The 26,133-nt window shown below is 39.8% G+C and overlaps 1 protein-coding gene across 1 annotated transcript; it reads left to right on the plus strand.

Moving 5' to 3' along the window:
- The first annotated feature begins 858 nt into the window (after nucleotides 1-858).
- On the plus strand, nucleotides 859-26,133 carry fas (Fas cell surface death receptor). The gene is made up of 8 exons (XM_060933298.1): nucleotides 859-968; nucleotides 11,473-11,596; nucleotides 11,855-11,986; nucleotides 15,655-15,769; nucleotides 18,701-18,771; nucleotides 21,139-21,260; nucleotides 21,414-21,432; nucleotides 24,606-26,133. The coding sequence occupies exons 1-8, from the start codon at nucleotides 939-941 to the stop codon at nucleotides 24,923-24,925; spliced, it is 933 nt and encodes a 310-aa protein (XP_060789281.1). The 5' UTR covers nucleotides 859-938; the 3' UTR covers nucleotides 24,926-26,133.

Genomic DNA, 26,133 nt, shown 5'->3' on the forward strand with positions numbered 1-26,133 from the left:
CATGTCGCTAAATACCACAAGCTAGCTGCCACTTTACTTGTGCATTGTTACTTAGCTACAATCACCATGGCAACAGCTTTAACTGCGGCCTGCCTACCAAGGGCGCTTGGTTGTTAATAGAATGCAGCCATATTGTGAGGTGTCTGGAATAACAGTACAGAGTGTTGAATATCACACAGTTTCATGGCTTTTTCTGTCTCACAAGTCGTTAATGTGTGTGTGTGTGTGTGTGTGTGTGTGTGTCTCTCTCTCTCTCTCTCTCTCTCTCTCTCTCTCACACACACCCAGGCTTCAAGGTGTCACTAACAGGTTGAGTGTGACAGTAAGCTGGGTTCACTGAGAGGACACACTACAGGTTCAGGGTGTGTGTGTTCATATTAATGGCTGCTAACCTCCTTCCTTCTCTCACACACACACACTTTTTTTAATCTGCGCCAAAAGTATTGGCACCCCTTTTTAAAAGCTGAACATATTCATTATGGATAACATGGCACACAGTGTGTGTGTTTTGCTTCTGATTCTGGACTCTGATTGGTCAGAAGGTGTTGATTTAATTCTCTGTAAGAGCAGCTCTGACAGTCGTGCAGGTTTCTACTATATTAATTGTGACCGGATATCGTTTCTATGGTAACAGCTCAGCGACAGGGACGCGTAGAGCAGCATTGATGACACACACACGTATACCTTTTTGAAGTTCTTTCCAGGATGCACTTTTTCGAGAGGTGCGAAAACTTTTGGAGGTGACAGAAGGGGTAAATGTCTCAAAAACACCATGGAGTGAAAGTTGTGCAATACTGCCCCCTACAGTCCATATATGTAAAACACACACACACTCAAGATCTCTCTCTTTCACTCTCACTCTGTGTCACTTCCTGTTACAGGAGGGTGGTTTATTTTGGAAAGTCTGTAAGATTCCTGAGGCTGGGTGTGTGAGGGAGATGAAGCTGCTCGGGCTGCTCTGTGTGTTTGTGAGTAAACAACATTTAAATATTATTGTTTTTTTATTTTGTAATCATAAGAACCGGCTGTGTTTATGTTCTCTTCCTTTCTGTCACGTTTCTCAACTCACGCGGGTGTGTTAGTGTGTCATGCAGGCCACTTCCGGTCTAAATATAAGCAGCTGTGTTTAACATGGGCAACACAACAGAAATGAGTTTGGGGTTAAGTGATCGCTTTGACTTGCTCTGTTGGTTTAGTGTGTGTGTGTGTGTGTGTGTGTACAGGTGGTTATTATGGTGCGTTCATGCGCTATGGGGAATTATGTTAAATACCAAACGCCGACATGGAAAGCACACATGAGCGCCCCCTCTTGTGGTATTTTCCACTGGGCAACTCGTAGTTAATTTTGATACACGAGTTGCCGAGGTGAGATGAACTTTAACCTTTTCAACATGGCGGCGAGCGGTACAAGACTAGCTTATGAACCAAGAAAGAAGTGGTTTTTACCTACGGAAAGCTGACTCTCACCTTTTAAACGAGTCATGTTATGTACTACATTATAATATGTATATTATAGCCTAATACAAAATATTCTGTGGCTGTCCAAAGAACGCCAACAATGATCTAGATACTGGCTTCTCTCATTGTGGCTCCAGCCAAATTTCCAAAAACTGCGTGGCATTCAATGTGTTAAGAAAATCTCTGCTTGTCATGATCAGGAAATGTTCAGCATTATTGACCTTTTGACCTTTGATAACTCCTATTCCTGCTGCAGCTGATGAACAAGGCAATCTAGAATTGTTTTAGCCAAATAACAGGCCTGATTCTGAATCTGGTCCACCAGCTTTAATTTGTGAACACAACACACTGGTAAATACCACTTCCCAACTGGAAAATATCACCTTCCCATAGCACATGAACGCAGCATAACTTTCACTTTCACTTTCACTGTCGCTGTGTTTTTAACCAGACGGAAAACTTCCCGCTCTGAAAGGGGAAAAAAAATTCCACCGTGTTCAGAGAAACTAAAGAGATTTCAATATTAACACTTATCTCATCTCATCTCATCTCATTATCTGTAGCCGCTTTATCCTGTTCTACAGGGTCGCAGGCGAGCTGGATCCTATCCCAGCTGACTACGGGTGAAAGGCGGGGTTCACCCTGGACAAGTCGCCAGGTCATCACAGGGCTGACACATAGACACAGACAACCATTCACACTCACATTCACACCTACGGTCAATTTAGAGTCACCAGTTAACCTAACCTGCATGTCTTTGGACTGTGGGGGAAACCGGAGCACCCGGAGGAAACCCACGCGGACACGGGGAGAACATGCAAACTCCGCACAGAAAGGCCCTCGCCGGCCACGGCGCTTGAACCCGGACCTTCTTGCTGTGAGGCGACAGCGCTAACCACTACACTACCGTGCCGCCCACTTTTCTCATTAACCAAAAAAAAAAAAAAGTTAATTAGCTTTAATTTAGGTCACGTGTTTCTCAGCCAGCCAGCATTCTCACGTTTACGACAATTATTCCTGTAATATGGCAGAGGAGTCATTCCACCGAATCGGTGCCATTTCCGTCCATAGGAAATTATATGTATAAATGCACATAAAAATGTACTTTAAAATACATTTCCTTTTTACGCAGAATGTCCTGCACAGTTCAAATTTAAGATTATATAATTGTAAGGATTAATAAAAACTACCTAAAACACTGAAAAATAGCATGTGTTACCCATCCCCGCACTCTAACTATGAAATATTATGATTAAAATCTTTCAGAAACAGTATTTATTTTGCACTGTTGTGTGACTCCATGGTTTAAATATTTGTTTTCATAAGAAATCCACAATATCTTAGTTAAAATACACATTTTAGTCGTGTCCTTGGGTTTTCACTCAGTCCTGTTACCCAAACATATTACCCCACCTGGGTCATTCCGTGCCAACTCACCTAAGGGTCCCCACATCACCGTCTCAGATTTTGCTCAAAAAATTCTATAATCAAGAATCATATGTTTGTACCACACATGCAAAATATTAGCTCCCAATTCATTGTAGTTTTGGAACTACTGGCCTTTGAAATTTTGATGTCAAAATACCACATGACGAAATGGCTCTTTCCCCAACTTCAGAGACCCATAACTTTTTATTGCAGCTATCTAGACAGTTGTGTGTGCAGATTCTTACTGAATGATACCCACTCTTTTCAAATCTGTTGTCAGAAAGCCTCTGAAGGACATACGTTTTGCATAATGGGAAGCCAAAAATGACGTTTTGGCCAAAATCACATAAAATTCATTAAAACTCTAGGGGGCATAGTAGAAATATGAAGCTAGTTAGATTTTTTTCCTCACTACATAGTATTTGTAGGGTTGTTATCTGTTCACAGAAACATATTTTGCCATGAAATTTCAATTCCTGAATTTACAAAAAAATTTTTAACATCTTACGTCCTTTCCGAGGGGGCTAAAATAGGGCATTTTCGCCATCTTATTTGGTCATGTGGCTAGGGGTTTAGGATCTTCAAATTTTTTGTGAAGATGCTCTCATATAAGATGTAACTACTCCCTGATTTTTTTTAACAAACGCCCCTTGCTTCATATTTTAATAATTTTTTTTGTACATGGACAGTTTCATCATTTTTCACTTTTTTCCACATTCAGAACTCTGTAACTCTAAATTGGAAGATTCCTACTAGCAGCTATTTCAGATTTACATACACTGACACACAAATTTTCATATTTTAGTAGTTGTATGCCCAAGAAATTCATATTTTTCTTTCTATTGGGACCTAAAAACAGCTATTTGGCCAAAAATGACAAAAACGCTGGGCAGCTTTTAATAAACAAGGGAATAATAAAGGGGTGTTTTGCACACAAATTAAGGCTTATAAGAACCTAATCTAGGCATACACATTTCCTGAACAACTTTTTCTGTATTGTATATTATTTTTTGCAATTAGAAAATTTTAGGTATAATTGCAATTTTTGTTGAATATCCTTGGAAAATATAGAAAAATAACAACAAAATTCTGGAGTAGTATTTTTTATATACTTCAAGGTTGTGTAAGCACAAAACATTTAGCAATGAGGTTTTATTTACATATTAACACATTCAATGATCCATGATCATGATGTTGAAAAACATCACAAGATTTGTACATAATTTAAAGTCAAATATGGGCATCCATGATAATGGGTAATTCATTCACAGGCAGTACAGTTTCATGTGATGTGCTAAGACACTCATAAACTGTCATCTAGTAGTACATAAGTTAAAACTTAAGTCTTTCACAAGTTTGAAGTCATCCTCTGTTAGTTGGTAATGGCGTCCCCCACTTTTTATGTTTGGGGCCTCTACCACACAAAGGACATGAAGCAAAGGCACCCAACATTCATCTTTCCTGCTTTGTGGTGGCCATGATAATGTGTTGTCTCGTCCTTGTCTCATGAAATTGACATATGATTTCAAATAACAGGAATGTAAGACACATTTTTCAATTAAAAATCAACATTTACTAAGGATATCATTGCTAATATATATATATATATATATATATATATATATATATATATATATATATATATATATATATATGGATAGAAAAAGTCACCACATCTTTAATTTATGAGGAAAATAACCCATTCCCTCCAGAACTTGAAAAATATCAAGTCAACATTTGTCATTTTTGGCCAAATAGCTGTTTTTAGGTCCCAATAGAAAGAAAAATATGAATTTCTTGGGCAGACTACTACTAAAATATGAAAATTTGTATGTCAGTGTATGTAAATCTGAAATAGCTGCTAGTAGGAATTTTCCAGTGTAGAGTTACAGAGTTCTGAATATGGAAAAAAGTGAAAAATGATGAAACTGTCCATGTACAAAAAAAATTATTAAAATATGAAGCAAGGGGCGTTTGTTAAAAAAAAATCAGGGAGTAGTTACATCTTATATGAGAGCATCTTCACAAAAAACTAGAAGATCCTAAACCCCTAGCCACATTAACAAATAAGATGGCAAAAATGCCCTATTTTAGCCCCCTTGGAAAGGACGTAAGATGTTAAAAAAATTTTTAAAAATTCAGGAATATAATTTTCATCGCAAAATATGTTTCTGTGAACAGATAACAACCCTACAATTACTATGTAATGAGGAAAAAAATCTAACTAGTTTCATATTTCTACTAGGCCCCTTTGAGTTTTAATGAATTTTAAGCGATTTTGGCCAAAATGCCATTTTTGGCTTCCTATTATGCAAAAAGTATGTCCTTCAGAGGCTTTCTGGCAACAGATTTGAAAAGAGTGGGTATCATTCAGTAAGAATCTGCACACACAACTTTCTAGATAGCTGCAATAAAAAGTTATGGGTCTCTGAAGTTGGGGAAAGAGCCAATTTCGACGTGGTGTTTTGACATCAATATTTCAAAGGCCTGTAGTTCCAAAACTACAACATAATTGGGGGCTAATATTTTGCATGTGTGGTACAAACATATGATTCTTGATTAGAGAATTTTTTGAGTAAAATCTGAGACGGTGATGTGGGGGAGTTCCTGAAATTTAGGTGAGTTGGCACGGAATGACCCACCTGACAAATTTAGGAACATTCCATAAATCACATGCTCCACAAGAAGTTACATCAGTTGTGTCTTCTGAAGGCCATGGGAAGACCAAAAGTTAGTTCTCTCATTTACTTTTCTATATATTTGATGATTGTTTAACTCTGACTGATAAGGTCAATGTCAACATACTGTCCGTTACTTAAATTATTTCTTAGATGATATCAAGTCAAGTCAACTTTATTGTCAAATATGCTATACATGCTCGATATACAGCACAGATGAGAAATCAGTCCTCTCTGACCCACGGTGCAAACTGGCAATGCAGTAAATAAAAATAGAATAATTGAAAAACAAACAATATAAACAGTATAAACACTCTAGATAGGAACTAGACAGACTAAACATTCAAACAATATAAACAGAATAAATAAACAGTATAAACACTAGATAAGAACAAGACAGATTAAACACTCATACAATATAAACTGTATAAAACACTCTAGATATGAACTAGACTAAACACTCAAACAATATAAACAGTATAAATAAACAGTATAAACAATAGATAACGACAGACTAAACACTCAAACAGACAATATAAACAGTATAAACACTCTAGATATTAACTAGATATTTGTTTATATTAAAAATACAGATTTTTGGTAAATCAGTGGAATGTGCTAAGTGTGGTCATGCTATTAGCGATGATGCCATGTGGCTTAATTCCATGTATTAGCTAATCCTAGGCTTAAAACTCAGTCCTGTTACTCATATAAAGAGTATGCAGCCATCTTTGACTGACTTCCAAACCTTGTAAAAAAAATAATAATAACGTAGCCTGAGGTTGACCAATACACATTTTGAATAGTTAAATGTGTGTTGTTATAATCAGTGTTGAAAAGATATAACAAATTAAGTTTAATTTGGGAGTGGTACAACAAGCAAATGGCAGCCATTCGGTGGAATGTCCCAGAGATGTATGTATGTAGATTTAGTCTTGAGCTCCTGACTAGGGTTGCAGAATTTCCATGGAAATTTTGGGGGAACTTTCAGGAATTTTCAAAACCAACGTTACTTAAAAATTGATTTAAAAAAAAAAAAAGGTCCTTTTATTCAGATTAGGATATTTCTCTGGGTCTCTGTTCTGTTCAGAAGAACATACAAGCATGTAACTAATTAAACAACTGAGAAAATTAATAACCACCAAATGTTTTACAAAAACAATAGGGGTTTTTCCTGCTACATGTATAATGAATTCAACAATAACCTTAGACTTTGTGAGAACTCCTCTTCAAAAGCAACTTTAACTCTACTTATGATTTTTGAAAACTGCTTCCTGTAACTTTTTTTTTTTGTTTACTAATTCTACTTCAACAGCTTGAATTCCTTTTTCATTTTGCAACTGATTTGTAAACCGTATCCTGTCAAGTAATTTGCTCGCAAATGATCGGATTAGGCTATACAATGCTATTAAAACAATGACATTAAACAGCCTTGCTCCAGATTCAAAGAAAAAAAAGTGGCACCAATATATTTTACAAGCAGCAAAACTTATTTCAAGACTACTAGTAATTAGAAATTTTACATTTTTTTAAATATTCCTTATTTTATGATGTGATACCTTTGTGATTTAAATCTGTAGACAAGTCAAGTTTTGTAAAAAGAATTTGTAATAAAAATGGTCAAAATTGAGTTTTCGCAAGATTTTTAGAAATCACTACTTGTTATGCAATGAGTTAGATTTCCAGTTAATTCTTACCAAAGGGTACACTCTAGAAAAATAATCTATTCAATTCAAAATTACTAGATATCTTGTCCGAGGGACACTTAAAAGAAATCTATTCAAATGCAGATTCGAGAGGTCCCCAACACACACACACACACACACACACACCAAAAAAAAAAGTATTCAAAATATGCATAGTAGACTAAGGGATACAAGACCTTCTACATTTTTGTGGTAGGGAACTTGGGAATGCGCATTTGACCTTTGACAATTTTGACTGGATTTCTATTAAGTGTCCCTCGGACTGGATGATTGAGAATAATAATTTTTCACTGAAAAATCTGAATATAATGCTAATATTGAAAAACTAAAAGCCTTTTATTAATTGGCCTTTAGCAATATGTCCTATTCTGAATTAGCACAAAACGGTACATAATTGAAAGGTTTAAGAGGGGTTTTAATTTGTTTTTCTGGGTGATAAAATGTTTTAAAACTTAATAAATGTAAAAATTCCTGGAAACTTTGCAACCCTGCTCCTGACAGGAAATAAATGTCAACACCTCTACATGTAAATGGATGACTGTGTCGCTGCACAACAAAACACACACACTACAACTAAGGCATTAAACCGAGCTGCCAGGATCATCACAGGCCGTACACTCCTCCAGGACCCTGTCTCTACTGAGACTTTGTTAGTGGAGGCAGGGACGGAGCTAGGGTATTAGGCAGAAAAAGAAATTTACCAGTCAAAAATAATATTTTATATAATCCTGATAAGCGCCGCAGGTGCGAAGACGAGCGGCGCAGGCGCGAAGTCCCTCTAGGGGGGTCTGGGGGCATGCCCCCCCAGAAAATTTTTGAAATTTAGACTTCATTTCCTGCATTCTAGGACATTTTCAGGGTGAAATGGCGTGTAATTTTTGATCAGAAATATTGCATATTTTTACTTTGTATTTTTTTCAGTTTCACTCCTGAATGTATCAGATGTATGTATGGTGTCTGATTTGGTAACAAAAGTGAAAAGAAAATAAACAACAATGAATTGTATATAATCTTTTGATCTAGTTACAGTATTTAATAAAAAAAAATAACCCAACAGTATTCTATTTTACCATACCCCAATGAAACCCCCTTGTTAATCAATGTATCACACATACCTTTTCTGTCTTTTTGTGGAAAAACGAATCAGTTTTTGTCACATTCAATTTGGGGCGTTTGTTGGGATTCATCTTGATCCAGAAGAGTGAGTCAGCAAAAAAAAATGCGGTTCTCCCGCCAAGAAAGAGGAAACTACAACGCAGGGTGTTTGGCAATTTTTGACCAATCAGAATTCGCGATTTATTCAGTCCGCATGTTACAAGATTCAGTGCGGGCCAAAATGGCGGAAACGATGAAATATTCTGATTTTTCATTTCAAGTTTTCAGTATTTTTCGTATTAAACTGTGTTTCTTACGGTTTGTAAATGATGGCGGAACCACACACGGACTGGCCATCGGGAGTAGCGGGAGTTTTCCCAGTGGGCCGGTGGTTCAGTGTGGGCCAGCGGAGAAAAAAAAAAACAGTTGCGCGCTGGCCTTTAATATGATAAGCAATGTTAACAGTTTCTTTAACAAACTGTTAACATTGCTTATCATATTAAAGGCCAGCGCGCAACTGTTTTTTTTTTTTTTTTTCTCCGCCGGCCCACGCTGAACCACCAGCCCACCGGGAAAACTCCCGCTACTCCCGATGGCCAGTCCGTGTGTGGGCGGAACATAACTGGATTTATCGGATGACATGTGGGAGTATTCATGTGCGAAAATTTTCAGCATTATCGTCCGTTTCAGTATCCGTCTGTGTGTATACTTGCCCGTTGAAATCGGCAATCGCCCGTCAAATTTACGGGTGGACGGGTCTCTGCCTAATACCTTAGACGGAGCCCCCGAGTAAAGGCCAATTTATGCTGACAACCCAGTCCTCGCAGATAGCGTCGCAGACAGTGTCTGCGTAGCCCCCCCACCTTCGCAGACGCTCTGCGCGCACCTCCCAAAAATTGTGACCACCGCAGAAGCCTCGCAGACAAGAGGGCTCTGATTGGTCCACTCTACATCCGCTGTACACGCACTTCCGCTTCCCTACTTTCCCGGTTTGGTTTGTTTTCACGACCGGCATTTTTAAAAACACGAGCGAAGATGGAGCAGCATGAAGAGCTGATTGAGGAAGTACGTACATCTATACGACTCCAGTTCTAGTCATTATTTAAAAAAAAAAAAGTTCTAGTCATTATAAGTAACCGGAGGATAAACACTCCACTAACCACACCCACCAACTACTCCTAGCGACTTCGCGCCCCCTTGCGTTGTGCCGGTGAATAACGTCGCGCACGCCTATTACTCCCCGCTCAACGATAAATTACAACTGTCTGCGAAAAGCTATCTGCGAAAGCCTTGTTGCAAGAGCATGCAGAGGCCTTAAGAGGGTTGAAGTCAACCCTCTAGTGTTTAAGGCAGTCCGCAAAACCTTCTGTTATAAAGGTTCGTACCCGAACTGCTGTCGAGCTCCTCTCGGACTGGGATCCCCATCAGCTCTGGCAAACGTCGAGATAGTCTACAATACTACAGGCCTCAGACATAGAACAAGCTACCGCTGGAAGTGAGAAGTACTAGACCAGAAGATATTTAAAAATGGACTTTAATTAAAGTAGTAATACATTGGCATTTGATACTTGAGTACTGTTTGGAATGTCACTGGTTTTATTTGTCTTTCATTATTACACCAGAGTAACCTGAAAAACTGGTCAATCCAAGTCCCTGAGCGTGTACTGCCGGTAAAACAACTACACTTGACACTTAAACGGAGAAAACCTTCCTATCTCAGAAAACTTTACTGACCTTGGTAGTATAGTGAGTAACGATGGAGAAGCAGGACTTGACCTCAAGAATTGAGTAAATAAAGCCCAAAATGCTTTCAGATCCCTTAACAACCTATAGAAATCATCACAGTATAGTAAAAACACCAAACTGAAAATGTCCCAGAGCTGTGCTCGATCAACTCCTTTGTCTGGCTCCGAATGCCAGAGGATGATTTGAGAAAGACCTGATCAGCATCCCATACAAAACGATCTCAGGAGAATATTACAAATCCTTTGGCCAAGAACCGTCTCCAGCAAAGACCTGTTCAGACAAGCCACCCGAGAGACCATCTTGATGAGAAGATGCACGAAAGAGAAGACATAAAAACGGCACTTCGCTAGACACCCAGAAAGAAAGTGCAAGCGTGGAAGACCTAAAAATACATGGAGATGGAGAGTTGTAGAAGATGGGACAGCTTTCCCAGGAAGTAACCAGTTGTAGCCATCTAGCTAACTTCACCACGGAATTTTCCGTCATATACGTACTGATACGAACTTTTCTGGACACATGCGCTAATATTTAAGTTATTCCACAAAATTGAGTCGTACATTAGCCGACAGCCGATGAGGCACGTAGCACCGACTACCATTTACCATGTGTGACAAGATTTTGTGGAATAACTGTTAAATGTAAACAAACCGGCAAAATGACGTAGCATTTTTCACAAATTGCTACTAATAATTCTTGAAAAAAAAAGCTACGTTCTTCCCATCAAATACTTTTTCATTTTCTGTTGCTTTTTTCTTGGGAGGGGGGAATGGTTGTTTTCGAGTGGAGTTTTTTTTTTTTTTTTTTTGTCCTCAGTTGGTTCAGCAACACGTTCCGCCATTTTGTTTTTCTCTACTCACGGTATATGAGCTGATAGCCTAGTAGTAGAGTAGCCAATCAGAGCGCGCGATCGCTCATATCCAGTGAATGCGGATAGAATAAAAACTGTTAGCATTTTCTATTAAAAACATTTGAAACACAGAGGTTTAATTATACTAACCTGATCACGCCATCACATATAACCAACATGATAGCAATATTATTTCAGTATTAACGATATCCAGCTACACAGCTATTGAAATTTTTGCTAGTGAGCACAAGTTTTTAGCGCCGACTGCACCACTGACTGCAGTTTTCTCAAACCCTAACCAGCTACTGTTCTTGAAACCACACTTGATCTGTCAATGAATGTCATCCTGTTCTTCCGGTAAGGTCACATGACCAGATATGCAAACTGTCTCACTGACACTGGGGTCATGTAGGCAGCGAGACACTTTACAAGTTAATGAGTCAAGGTGTGATGTTCGTTCCTAAATTACTGTCATGTCATTTCCCCCTTTTTTTTTTTTTTCCCCTCCCTGCAGTGGAGCGTCGTCTGCTTGGCTGAGTGTGTGAGAAGAAATGACCCGAGACGTCGGAGGCGCGAGTCAGGGTCTGTTGGGTTTTACCTGGCGAGTAACGGATTTCGGTGTTCTCTCTGTTCCAAAGGTAAAACCACAAACAGCTGGGAATGGTACTTCAAAAAAAGAAACTGGACAGTGATGTTTTTTCCAACATGAAGCTTTACGAGCTCCCTTTTTAATTAAAAAGTCGTATTTCATGCAGAAAAAATTGTAGAAAGACAAAGCTTCCATTCCGTCCTGAGCATCATGTCGAATTGGAGATGTTAAAATGAACCGTACGTAGAACTGTCTAAGCTCTAAACACGGAAGACTTCCTTTCTATTTTTTGTGTTTTGTTTTTCAGGTACGTATTTAAAGAGTGACTGCACTTCAAATGGAAGTGCCCCGCAGTGTGACTCCTGTGAGTCAGGATCGTATATGGATCATGAGAGCAATCAGAAAAACTGTGAACGCTGTAGGACGTGTGGCAACAATGGTACGTCCCTGAACGGGTTTTTGAATTTTGGTTTCTGGTTGGTCAGACCAGATTTGTCCTTTTTAAAAATCCTTGATATACAAGTTTCCGGAAGGAGTCTCCAGTGTCAGAGGTGAAGCTGAAACTAAGTTTTCCGACATCTTCAGGACACAGGAGTTTACGCTTCTTCATAGTTTCTTGGGTAACAAAAGATGACAAGTTGTGGGGTTTTTTTTCATATTAACTTGGAGAGAGAATAAAGAGAGGCTGGTGAGGGAAAGACTGTTTGTTTATCGCTGCTAGAATGTAAGTGACAACAGGAACTAACTCATTTCATGAACATTAAAAGTAACGATAAAACGTACAATGCGGAGGTTTTTTTTTTTTTTTTTACCTCCCCGTTTTTTTTCTCCAATGTGCCCAATTCCCACAAACCAAATGGCTCTTCCTATCACATAACCAGGAAGGCGAAGGCTATCAGGTGCTTCCTTTGAGGTATATTACATTACAGGAATTTAGCAGACGTTCTTATCCAGAACGACATACCACAGGCAGTTGGGAGTTAGATGCCTTGTTCAGGGGCACTTCAGCCATTCCTGCTGGTCCAGGGAATCAAACCTGCGACCTTTTGGTCCTAAAGTTGCCTCTAACCTTTAGGCCATGGCTGGGACAACTGCATATTTTCGAAGTGCTGCTTAGGCAACATCCAGGGGTGGTGAACAACACTCGGAGGCAAGCGCCTCCTATCTGCCCACTTCCACATGCCTGATTGGCTCGTGTCACTGTAATTGACAAGCCAGAGAGAACGCCACGCCTCCCTTCGTCCCTGAGAGTATGGCCAATTTTGCTCTTGAGCTAAAAGGATTCAAACTCGACCTCCAGATGAAAGTCCATAGGTGCTAAAGAAGGCAACTGGACTTGCTTGAAATCCTTGAAGACGTTTCACCTCTCATCCGAAAGGCTTCTTCAGTTCTGTCTAACTAGTGGGGAGTTTCAGGCATTTATCCTCTAGTGGACCAAAAGCAACCCTAAGGAGAGTCGTTGAGGTCACATGGGTCGTTGACCCTCTCAGCCATCCTGTAGGTGTTCGGGTCACTGGAGGCTGTGTGTGAACGGTGTTAGTAGCCTAGAGGGTCGTTAGGGTGATCTGTGGATCGTTGGCGCTCTCTGCCATCATGTGGGTCATTGAAGTCAGCTGAGTCTTAGGCTACATCCACACAACGGCAACGAGATTTTTTTTTTTTTTAAATATCGCGTCCACATGGGCAACAGATCAGTAAAATATCAGGTCCATATGGCAACGCAACGCTTGCTGAAAACGATGCAATACACATGCCACACCTCTACGTGCGCTGTAAGACGGTCCCATCGGAGACACCAGAACAATAGAAGAAGTAGGACGCATGTGCATAAACCCCTTCTTCTGTAGCATCAGCCACATAAAGTTTTGATTATTAATCAGTAGCGTAAAACGAAAGACGCGGAAAGAGGAATGAATGGGGGTAGATGGAAGCCGGTACGCCAACATTCTGATATCCTCCAGAATTCTTTAATGGTCCGGAATAAATTGAATGCTACACGTTGATGGATTACTTTGTTCTTCTACGCCCTTTTTGAGGAATGTATTGTCGGACTTAAACCAACATCTGAAGAGGTGAGATCGCTCCTTTTTTTTTTTTTTTTCCTATTTTTGCTGGCGGGATTGTTTTTGTTTTTGGAAAGCGCACGGGCGGTGCGCGGTTTGGTACTGCTTCCGCAGTGTTTGGACTAAAGACTCTGCCCTAAGGGCTATTCTCTCACTCACTCTCTCTCACTTTGCACCATTACACAATAAATATTCACAGTGAAAATATTTTGTAAGCGCGTTTCATGAACCAAGTTATAGGATTTGTTGACAACTCGCATCAAGTTCGTTACACTTCTACCCGGCGTGAAGCACTGACAGTCATGTGGTTGTGACGTCATCGTAAACAAATCCGTTCTACTCATCCAGACGACTTCGCAACAGCTCTGTTGCCAGATTTTTCCACTCTGGAACCCGTTCTCAAAAGATTTCGTTTTGGGGCACCCAAAATGCCGGTGCCGTGTGGACGCCAGGCCGAAACGATAAACAATTTTATCAGATTCACCTGAATCCGTTGCCGTGTGGACAGGGCCTTGGTGTGGATGTGTATTCATTTTTCTGGGAAGTGTGCCAAGGACTGCATTGTAGGTGGCTGATAAATGGTGTCTCGGATCACCTCCTCTGTTCAGGTTGAGAAAGATGGCTTCTTTTAGTCCTCTTTCAAACCACCGGTCTTCTCTGGCTACATTGCAGTCCTGAAACGAGTGTCCTTAATGATGGAGATGAAAATGGACTGCAGAGTCCTGGCCTGAGGAACTGGCTCTCCTGTGTTGAGCCATGCGCCTGTGAAGCAGTCGTTTTCGTTTCCCCAGTGTACAGGTCCGTGCATTCCTCACTGCATTGAATTGCGTACACTACGTTGTCCTGTTTGCGTCTAGGTGTTCTGTCCTTAGGGTGGACACATTTCTGCCTCAGTGTTACTGGGTCTGAAGTACACAGGCATGTTGTGTTTGTAGAAGATCCTCCTGAGTTTCTCAGATAGTCCAGAAATGTAGGGAATGACCACTAGAGGATAAATACCTGGAACTCTCCACTAGTCAGACAGAACTAAAGGAGCCTTTTGGATGAGAGGCAAAACATCTTCAAGGATTTCAAACAAGTCCAGTTGCCTTCTTTAGCACCTATGGTTGACGATGACCTGGATGACTCATACCCCTTTTCCACCAAATCAGTTCCAGGGCTGGTTCGGGGCTGGTGCTGGTTCACAACTCGTTCAACTTGCGAACCAGCTGAGAACCAGTTTGCTTTTCCATAGCTCGCGGTGCTAAGGGAAGCCACGTCATTACGTCGCTGTATACATCAGTTACGTCACTACGTTTGCATAAACCTTGGCGCGAATATCGAAGCAAAAACATGGAAGAAGCAGCAGCAGCAACAACAGCAATAATAATAATGGATGACTTCGCGTTTGTACAGCTGCTGCCTCTCGTCGCTTAAAAATGGCGATCTTTTGCGGTCTTGTTGTTGGTCTTAACAACTCCGCCCCCCTGCTGACGTAAGCAGTTCTTTCCTCTGGCCCAGCAGAGAGTTGGTGCTAGCCTGGAACCGTTTTTTCTGGCCCCAGAGCCAGTTCTTTGTCAGTGGAAACAGAAAACCCGGTTCCAAACTAAGCACTGGTCCCGAACCAGCCCTGGAACTGCTTTGGTGGAAAAGGGGCATGAGAGCCTTCACAGACGTATCTCCAGATGAAAGGGCGAACACATTTTCATTGCACCACTTGAGAGCCTCAACATGCAGTTCTTTATTAAAAAAAAAAAGTTGATGTTAAATTACTGTGGTCTGAGAGGAATAATGCTGTTGGTGGAAAACGTCAGTGTCAGGGTGTTCATTTATTTGTGGCTTTTACCAAAATATTACCGGAATTTGTTGCTTTTCACAGCCAATTTCAGTTCTTAATCTGTTGTCGATGAATAAAAAGTGAAATGGATTTCGATTTTCTGTCCGCAGACTTCCCCCATGATGGTCCTTTGTTAACTTTAGATCACGTAAATAATTGTCATACTGCAGATGATCCAAAAATGTTTGTTTAGTAACACGTTATTTTGCTCTCGTATCTCTGCCGTAGACAACATGGTGGAAGACCGAAGATGCACATCGACCTCGAACACTGTTTGCCGCTGTAAGGAAGACCATTACTGCGATAAAGGAGACTACTGCAGAATCTGCTATGCCTGCAGCACGTACGTACGACACGTGTATAAATCTAAATGTAAATCTAAAGAAACTTAACACACACATTACTGTGAAGTCTTCAGCGGCAGAAAGATTGAAGGGGAGATCATTCAGAGTACAGAGGAGGTTTAAGTGTTCACAGATATTAGATTTATAAAAATGTTTATAGACGTGAGGGTATCCTTCAATTAGAGGACAGATCCAGAATTATTGGCACCCTTGGTAGAGATGGCTGGAAGGTGCTAATGGAAAAAAAATGTTGGTAGTTAATTCCTTTAATCTCAGTGAAGATGTGACGACCTTTTCAACAAAATCATTTACCCTTTAATTGAAGCAATGTTTTTACGTGATAAAGCTTTATCACCAATATGCGTGTGTGTGTGTGTGTATATGAAATTAAGTTATTCCATGAAATCGAGTCGTACATGAGCTGATAGCCGACGGGGCGTGTAGCACCGAGTTGGCTATAAGCCATGTACGACAAGATTGAGTGGAATTAACTTTTTTATTCTATCTGCAGTCACTGGATTTTGAGAGAGTGTATTTAATTTTTTTGCAAATTTGCTAAATAAAAACGTTGTCAGATGTTTTGTACAATTATTTCCGCTTAGAATGTAAACAAACCGACGAAATGACGGTAACACTTTTGTGAAAATGCTTTAATGATAATTCTTGAGACTTGTCCAGGGTGTACCCCGCCTTTCGCCCGTAGTCAGCTGGGATAGGCTCCAGCTTGCCTGCGACCCTGTAGAAGGATAAAGCGGCTAGAGATAATGAGATGAGATGAGATAATTCTTGAGAAAAAAAAAAAGATATGTTCTTACCATGAAATACTTTCATTCCATATTTTGTTTCTTTTGTATTTTTTGGCGTTTTCTTCTTCTTTAGGGTTTTTTGGTGTTTGGCAAACCAGCTTAAAGGTGCATTACCGCCACCGACTGGGCTGGAGTATGGAACAGGAGATATTGGGGGGGGGGGAAGCAAACAAAAATCTATATTCTTTGGCTCCGTTCACACTGCAGGCTGAAGTGACTCAAATCCGATCTTTTTCCCCATATGTGACCTGTATCCGATCTTTTATTGACAATATGAACGACACAGATCCGATTTTTTCAAATCCGACCCAGGCCGTTTGGATATGTGGTCCTAATTCCGATTCCTATCTGCTCTTTTCATATGCGACTTCAGTCTGAACCGCCAGGTCGCATTCATCCGACTTACACGTCATCAACAAGCCACAAACGTCACTATTCTGCGCTGAAGTAGGCGGCGGGTCTCTCAAAAAAAGTTACAACAACATGGCGCATAATCACGGGCGCAGATAGAGGGTGGGACGAGTGGGATTCGTCCCACCCAGATTTAAATTCACTTCGTTCGGTCCCCCCCACTTTGCATAAGGCAAACCTCACGGAAAAACCAAAAGACTAATTACCATTCGGTTTATTGAGGTGCACAGCAGTGTATACATATAGTTGCAACAACTCACATAAAACAAAACAAAGACTGATATTCGGTTGGTTGAGCTGCGCAGACTGCACAGGTTGCGAGCTCGAGCTTGGTTGCTATAGTAACCCACAAGTTTGACAGGCATATCGGGGTTGGGGTTGGTTTGCTGGCAGCTTTGTCCCCCCCAGTTTTTTGTCCCCCCCCCCAGTTCAAAAAACGTATCTGCGCCCCTGCGCATGACATCAATGCGAGGGACGCTTCGGGCTGTGAAGGTTCTGAATCTTCTCAATGGAAGGACGCAGAGGTTAGGGAGCTGATTTCCATTTGGGGGGATGCAGCTATTCAAGCTAGATTGGATGGGTCATACCGCAACCGGGCGGTTTTACTTCCGTAAACACTGGCCATGCTCACTGCGTGTGACGTCGTCGTATCCTGCAGTGCGCATGCGGAACACTTTTAGGTCGCTTTTCGTTCATACTGAGGATCACATATAAGTCGCATATATTTGTTAATGTGAACGACCTCACAAAAAAATCGGATTTCACAAAAAAATCGGAATTGAGCATTAAGCCTTGCAGTGTGAACGTAGCGTTTTAGTCATTTCTGTTTTTTTAAATAATTGATAATTTTTGGGGGGGGTTTGTTTTCGAGTAGAGTTTTTATTTCATCCTCAGTTGGTTCCGCCATTTTTGTTTTTCTCTATTCATGGTATATGAGCTGATATATCCTAGTAGTAGGGTAGCCAATCAGAGCACAGGACTGCTCATATCCAGTGATTGTGGGGAGATGTATAGTGTACTGTGCAAAAGTCTTCGCCACCCTATTTTTTTTCATACAAACTTTGTTATAGATTTCTATTTTATGACTTCTTCATTATCGAGTCAGTACAGAAATATTTTAGAGTCCAAATGTTCATTTTCCAGCAAAAAATTAAATGTTACAGAAAAAAAGTTTGCTCAGTATATTCCATAAGAGAGCACTTTTCAGATTAAAAAAGAAAACATAATGAAGGCTGCTGGGTTTTGGTGCAAAATGAAGACGCGAGTGTGACAAAGTGTCCAGAAGAACCGTGGCTGGTTCTGTAAGACGCTCAGTAAAACCTACAGATCATTTCCGCATAAAACTGACCTCACTGGACCTGAGACTAAAGCAAAGGGTCGTCTCACACCAAATACTGACTTTGTTTCTTTTATTATGGCTCACTGATTACTGTTTATAGTATTTTTTTTTTTTCAGGCTGAAACATTTAATTTCATTATTTTTAAGCCGTTTTTGGTCGACAGCATTTCTTTACATGTGCCTAAGACTTTTGCACAGGACTGTATTTAAAAGCGAAAACTACAAAAAGTGAAGAGATGTATATTTTTCATCTGGTGATGATTATATTTATTTTTTGAATAGAACCTTTTTTTGTACGCAATAACAAACCCATTCACTGATAAATATGGTATTTTTCTTTTTTTTTTTTTCTCCCCTTTCCGTTTGTCTGGCAGGTGTGAGTTTGGGATTAAAGAACCCTGCAGTCTCATCAATAACACCGTGTGCAACGAAAAACAGTCTCAAGGTTTGTAACTTCAAACGTCATGATGTCAGAGAACTGTTAGACCTTCACAACGTTCTGTTTAACGTATCGGTTTATATAAAAGAGTTTGTGTGCTCTTTTTGAAAGATGTTTATTTAAATGTATTTCTAGTTTATTAAACCAAAGTTCAAATAAAACTAGATAGATACTGTGGCTAAAGTCACAGTGATTTTGCGCTAGCTGGTCACAGTACCCTGTACAGTGTCTTGCAAAAGTATTCATCCCCCTTGGGGTTTGTCCTGTTTTGTCGCATTACAAGCTGGAATTAAAATGGATTTTGGGGGGTTAGCACCATTTGATTTACACAACATGCCGACCACTTTAAAGGTGCACATTTTTATTTTGACACAATTTTTATTTTGACTGCTTTAAGTTATGCTACAGATTCTCAATTGGATTGAGGTTTGGGCTTTGACTCGGCCATTCCAAGACATTTAAATGTTTCCCTTTAAACCACTCCAGTGTAGCTTTAGCAGTATGTTTAGGGTCATTGTCCATTGTCGTGAACCTTCATCCCAGTCTCAAACCTCTGGTCGACTCAAACAGGTTTTCCTCCAGAATTGCCCTGTATTTAGTGCCATCCATCTTTCCTTCAGCCCTGACCAGCTTTCCTGTCCCTGCAGATGAAAAATATCCCCACAGCATGATGCTGCCACCACCATGCTTCACTGTAGGAATCGTGTTCTCAAGGTGTTGGGTTCGTGCCACACATGGCATTTCCCATGATGGCCAAAAAGTTCAATTTTTGTCTCCTTTGACCAGAGAATCTTCTTCCATGTGTTTGAGGAGTCTGCCACATGCTGTTGGGCAAACTCCAAACGTGATTTTTTTTTTTTTAAGCAGTGACACTTTTTTTATCTGGCCGCTCTTCCATAAAGCCCCACTCTGTGGCGTGTACGGCTTAAAGTGATCCTAAGTACAGATCCTCCCATCTCCACTGTGGATCTTTGCAGCTCCCACAGCGTTATCGTTGGTGTCTCTGTTGCATCTCTTCTTGCCCGGTCTGTGAGTTTTGGTGGGCGGGTCCTTCTCTTGTCAGGTTTGTAGTGGTGCCATATTCTTTCCATTTTGCTATAATGGATTTAATGGAGCTCCGTGGGATATTCAAAGCTTGGGATATTTTTTATAACCCGACCCTGATCTATACTTCTCCACAACTTTGTCTCTGACCTGTTTGGAGGCTCCTTGGTTCTCATGTTGCTTGCTTAGTAGTGTTGCAGAGTCAGGGTCCTTCCAGAACAGGCTGATTTATACAGACATCATGTGACACTTTGATTGCACACAGGTGGATCTTAACTAACTAATTATGTGACTTATGAAGTGAATTGGTTGGACCAGCTCTTATTTAGGGGTTTCATACAAAAGGGGTGAATACTTATGCACACTCCAGATTTCTGTTTTTTCATCTTGATTATTGTTTGTGTCACAATAAAACAACGATGTGCACCTTTAAAGTGGTCGGCATGTTGTGTAAATCAAATGGTGCTAACGCTTCAAAAATCCATTTTAATTCCAGCTTGTAATGCGACAAAACAGGACAAACACCAAGGGGGATGAATACTTTTGCAAGGCACTGTACATCTGGAACGGTAATACAGAATGACGTTTAGTGAGGAAAAGTTGCGTGCTGCCGACCTGAATAAAAATTTTAAAAAACTGATTGGAAAAAATAAAAAAAAGTTTTTCATGGATCATTCCAGATCAGCAACATAATTCAGCCCCGAGGGATTCTTCATGCGAAATTTAGTGATGATTTGGTTGAAAACTGAGGGAGAAATAGCATCCTAAAATGTTCTATGAATGTTATAGAATAAAGTAGAACGATCCTGAGTGAGAGTAACAATTTGCACTACCGCAAGTTAAAACTTGCACTGTAGAGTTCTGGACTCTGATTGGTCAGAAGGTGTTGATGAATTCTCTCGGACAGTAGCACAGCTGCATGTAACTGGTTTATTTATAATGAATTTAACAGTTCTGTAAGGAAGGAGTCTCCAGTGTCAGTCAGACTTTTGTGTTTTCTGAGAGAAAAGAGAAGATGCTGGTGAAGGAAGGACTGTGTGTTTATCGCTGCTGTAATATAAGTGATGGAGGAAACATTTCTCAGAATATTAAATGTAACTAGAGATGGATAAAAAAAAACACATTATAAATCTCTTGTGGATTTAAAGACGCTGAACTGTGCTCACAGTGTAACAGGTAATTCTCATAAAGAATGAAAACACAGTGAAACAGCAAGTGGAACATTTTTTTAAAATGTAATGAAACTAAAGGTGATGACTGGAAGTATTTTTTTAAAAATGCGTTTTAATGACCTGGATTTTTTTATTTTTTTTTGAAACGCCACACAAGGTATCGCAGTTCCCATCTTCGTCATGATCGCGGTAATCGGACTAACAATTGCACTCATCATGTGGGTTCTAAAGAGGAAACAGAAGTTTTGTTTCAAACCCCATAGAAAGGACAGTACTGAGGTGAGAGACACGGAGAATAAATGGCTCAGAAGTGTTTATTCTGTGTAATATTAGTCCAAAATCCAAATATTTTAGATGCTTTGTGTGGTTTTTTTTTCTGATGATTTTGTGATGTTTTCATGATGTTTCTTTTCCTTTTTCTTTCCTCCGCAGTCACTGGAGCTGTTGGGTGGTAAGTTTTTATTTATTTGTTTGTTTGTTTATTTAAATGTAAAAAGTACCATCAAATTTTGGCCCTTGTCAAACAAACGAATTAAAAAAAAAAAACTTTACTGTTAATGTACCGTATTTTCTGGACTATAAGCCGCTACTTTTTTCCTAGGTTTTGAACCATGCGGCTTATACAAAGGTGCGGCTATTCTGTGGATTTTTCTTCCACCGCTAGGGGCGCTCTAACCGGAAGTAGAATCAAAAATAAGATAGACGAAAAATCAATGCAAAGAAGAATTAGCAGATCTTTAGCAGATAGAACACGCACGACAAATTACTAACTGGTAATTATTTTCAAATCCAGCGAAGATGATTAAAGTGACTTGTGGTTTCAAACACAGGAGAAATGAAGGTAAATAAATACCGGTTATTTTCTCTTGGTTCTGTTCCGTTTTAATCAGCAAAGTTGCTGCCGTGTTAAAAGGCACTGTTCGGAAAGAATCTGTTCAGGTACGTACATGTACATTTACAGTACAAAATCGTTCTGTACATGCAGTAAATATCTAATTTTTCAACATAGATATCTGCGGCTTATAGCCCGGTGCGGCTTGTATATCTTTTTTTAAATTTTTTTTGAAAAATAGAGCGGATGCGGCTTATATACAGGTGCGCTTTATAGTCCAGAAAATACGGTACAAGTGTAATGGGATTTGGTGTGTAGGTCCCCATGAGGTTAATTTACATATTAAATAAAAGGAAAATAAAAAAAAAAAATGATAAAAGCTACATCAAGTTAAATCATCAAAATAAACACAATTTTTTTTTAAGGTATTTACTAAGGTTACTAATTCTATCCCTATGACTATAATTCAATTTTTCTTCAGAGCATCAAATTAATAATAATAAAAACCTTTAACATAAAAACATAAAGTACCATTTATTCTCTAAGTGTTTTGGGTTTTTTTGTTCTACACTGAAGCCCTGAACGATATTTGGGGAAATAAATACCATAAAACTGTCCCAGCGTGCTGCATCTTTAACTAGCTAGCAAGACTGATTCTAGCTAGCTTTTTTTTTTTTTAAAGCTAGCTTTGCTTTTGAACAAGCATTTAAAGGAGAACTGAAGGCAACTTTTTTTAATCAAAATTCTATTTATCTCATTTTATTAAATATAGGAATGCATTTTTGATAATTTTGTCGCTGCTGTAGCAAGTTATGAGTGTTTGAAATACGCTCTGTAATATTATCAGTCCATATGTCAAAGCGACGGCCGTAAACGAGATTCGTTGAGACCTGTGCGAGACGTCGTAGGACGGAAATAAAATGTACAGCGGAAATCAAAGTGACCGACATCTGTCAACGTTCCCTGTATCCGAAATCACTCACTCGTTCACTACTCCCTATATAGGGAATTAATATATAGAGGACTATATAAGGAGCTCATTGGCAAAATGAAAAAACGCTTTCGGACACTACTCCGTCGCGCTGGTATTTACGTCAATACTGTCGCACAGTTAAAACGTGCCAGATCAGTCGGCTGGTGGGTTTCAAAATAATAAATACATGCGTGTGTTTTTGTGATAAATCCATATTATACTGAGCGCATTTCACACATTAATCAATACAAAGTACCTGCAGCTTTCAGTTCTTTTAAATCAAGGCTGAATACTTTCTTTCTTCTTTGTCGCTGCCTTTTATTAAATCAAATTTGAGGCTTTTAATTTGATTTCTTTCAGCGTGACTGCAATGCATGATGGGATATATTGCTTTGGTTAGTGACCATCGTTGTAAACTACTTTTCGTGATGCATTGTGGGATACTTTGAGTGCACTATATAGGGTGTAAATAATCCTCACTAAGGTTTTGGACAGCACTACAAAATGGCGTCCTCACTATATAGTGAGTAGGGAGCGATTTCGGACACGGGTTGTCAAAAGACGCGCGTGCCCTCTTTTGAATGCTGACGTAATCAAGCTGGAAGTTTTGTTTGTTTTGAATGCAATCAGGAAAGTTTGAAAAAAGTCGGCAGTAATCGTCATTTAAACTCGTTTTTGTGCAATATTTCATTTGGAAAACAGTTTTAAAAATGGCGGCGCTGACACCTGGCTGACACTTCTTAACGTTTCGAAGTCTCGCACAAGTCTCGTGAAGATCGTGTGGATAAGCGACGCCTGCCGTGGACCAAATGAACTAAATTCAACACGGCTAAAAACCGAATAGGCCGACGAGTATAATATTTAATTGCAATTAGCTGCCAATACGAGTCACGATATAAGGTTACTAAAACCGAAAACGTAATTGAATAACGCGTTAATTAAGAAATAAAGCAAGTTTAAAAATGACTTCAGTTCTCCTTTAACGCTAGCTACCTCGTTAACATTATTGAGAGATAATTGGTTGGTGTGATCTGCTAATTCTAGCCTAGCTAGCATGACAGGTTTTATTTTATTAGCATATACGAATTATATTGCTCACTAGCAAGTGCAAGACTAGCATTTTTTTTCATCTAGGATTACATAGCAAGCAAGTAGTACAAGTTTACGATGTAAGAAACCCAGCTAGTTAAATGAGGTGTCCTGAGTTCACTTTTTTTTATTATTAGCACATTAAAAAATACACACTTGTCCATTTTAGCAACACTGTTGTTGTAGTGCTAATCTTAAGAAACTTCCTGAAGCATGTCTTTAAAATCAAACAATATTTGTTCAAATATATTTCAAATCTCTGAATAGTTGATATCTAGCTTCATCGAAAGCATCAATTTTTTAACTATGTAGCAATGCTAGTGACACTTTTTTCTTAGCTAGCATTAGCCAATTAGTTAGCATGAGGCTAGCCAGATTGTTAATACTACTGAGGGATGCTAGCAAGTTAGCAACAAGGGTTCCTGTGCTTAACAAGTGTAAAATGGATTTTAAAAACATTTCTTACAATAAAACTTTAGCCTGAAATTAGAGAGAATTTTTTTTTTACTGACTAAAGCGCTAAATTTTTGTCCTACACCTGAATTATTTTTCTAAGTTAAGCTTCACCTCCTACTGTTAACTTGACAAGCTGGTTCTAAACACAAACAAGCAAGCCAAGGACTTTTAGTTCATCAGAGGTTTTTTTTTTTTTAAATAAATGTTACCGTTGCCTTTTGAGATTCATGACATTTCTTAACACCCAGGTCTGTGATTTTGTCTTTCTCTGTAGATCCAGATTTGAAAGAGTTGCTGCCGAAAATAGCGGAAATTCTGGGTTTCAATGTGGTCCGGAAAGTGGTCAGGCGTCAGGGACTGCTGCCTCAGACCGTAATAGACAATATAATGGATGAAAATCCTCGTGACGCGAGTGAGCGGGCTTATCAGCTGTTGACGGCTTGGTATGAGAAACATGGCAGGGCAGGAGCTTACAAAGTGCTGCGTGAGAACCTCCTCTCCATCAACATGAGGAATACCGCGATGGAGGTCCATGAACTCGTCAAAGGAAAAGAAGACAAGAGAGACGTGAATAGTAATGGAAATGTACCTTAGTTCTCTAAAGGGACGTTAAAGAGGATCCAAGCGACAGCCAAGAAAAAAAATCGATCTTGTTTACATCACACAAATATTTGCACATTATCGTTAATCTGATGGCCTCCAACATGGACATCCTAAAGATCAAAGAACTTACTGTTGATGGTTCCACAAAGAAATGATAAAGAAGGCTGGGGATGTTCGTCGTGTAGCCTTAAGACTGCAATTTGCTCTCAAGTCTCCATCACTGAACAGATAATTTCAGTTTGATCCATCAGACTTGAAGTTAAAACTATAATGGATTCAGAAATGACACTCGTGCTCGAGTTCCTGGGCCAAATTTGGGAACAGGAACTCAAGCACGAGTGTCATTTCTGAATCCATTATAATTTTAACCATCCTCATCTGGGTTCTGTTTTGGTCTGGTTCCTCTCAAGGTTCCTTCCTCATGTTTTCTCAAGGTGTTTTTCCTTCCCAGAGTTTTTTTTTTTTTGCGCCAAAACCTTAATGTTTTGCTTGTAGATCTTTACAAACTATTGATTTTTCATGTTTTAGTTTTGTAGTTAAGTTGTAATAATAGAGGTTTTGGGTTTTTTTTTTTCTTCCAACCATTAACCAAGGGGGCGTTTTTTTTGTTGTTTGTTTTTTTTAATATATACAACAAGGGGTAATTATATTATATGGGCAGCATAGTGGTTAGTGCTGTCTCCTCACAGCAAGAAGGTCCGGGTTCGAGCCCCGTGGCCGGCGAGGGCCTTTCTGTGTGGAGTTTGCATGTTCTCCCCGTGTCTGCATGGGTTTCCTCCAGGTGCTCCAGTTTCCCCCGCAGTCCAAAGACATGCAGGTTAGATTAACATGGGGTGGCCTTGGGCTGAGGTGCCCTTGAGCAATGTACTTGAGCCCTGACTGCTCCCTGGGCTTTGTAGTATAGCTGCCCACTGCTCTGGGTGTGTATGTGTTCACTGCTTCAGATGGGTTAAATGCAGAGGATGACTCTCACTGTGCTTGAAGTGTGCATGTGACAAATAGGTTGTAGGTTTAAAAAAGAGGGGAAAATAATTTGAGAAAAAGAAATGAGAATTGGGGCGGCACGGTGGTGTAGTGGTTAGCGCTGTCACCTCACAGCAAGAAAGTCCGGGTTCGAGCCCCGTGGCCGGCGAGGGCCTTTCTGTGTGGAGTTTGCATGTTCTCCCCGTGTCCGCGTGGGTTTCCTCCGGGTGCTCCGG

The sequence above is a fragment of the Neoarius graeffei genome, chromosome 11 (assembly GCF_027579695.1).
Source record: "Neoarius graeffei isolate fNeoGra1 chromosome 11, fNeoGra1.pri, whole genome shotgun sequence".
NCBI classification, from domain to species: domain Eukaryota; kingdom Metazoa; phylum Chordata; class Actinopteri; order Siluriformes; family Ariidae; genus Neoarius; species Neoarius graeffei.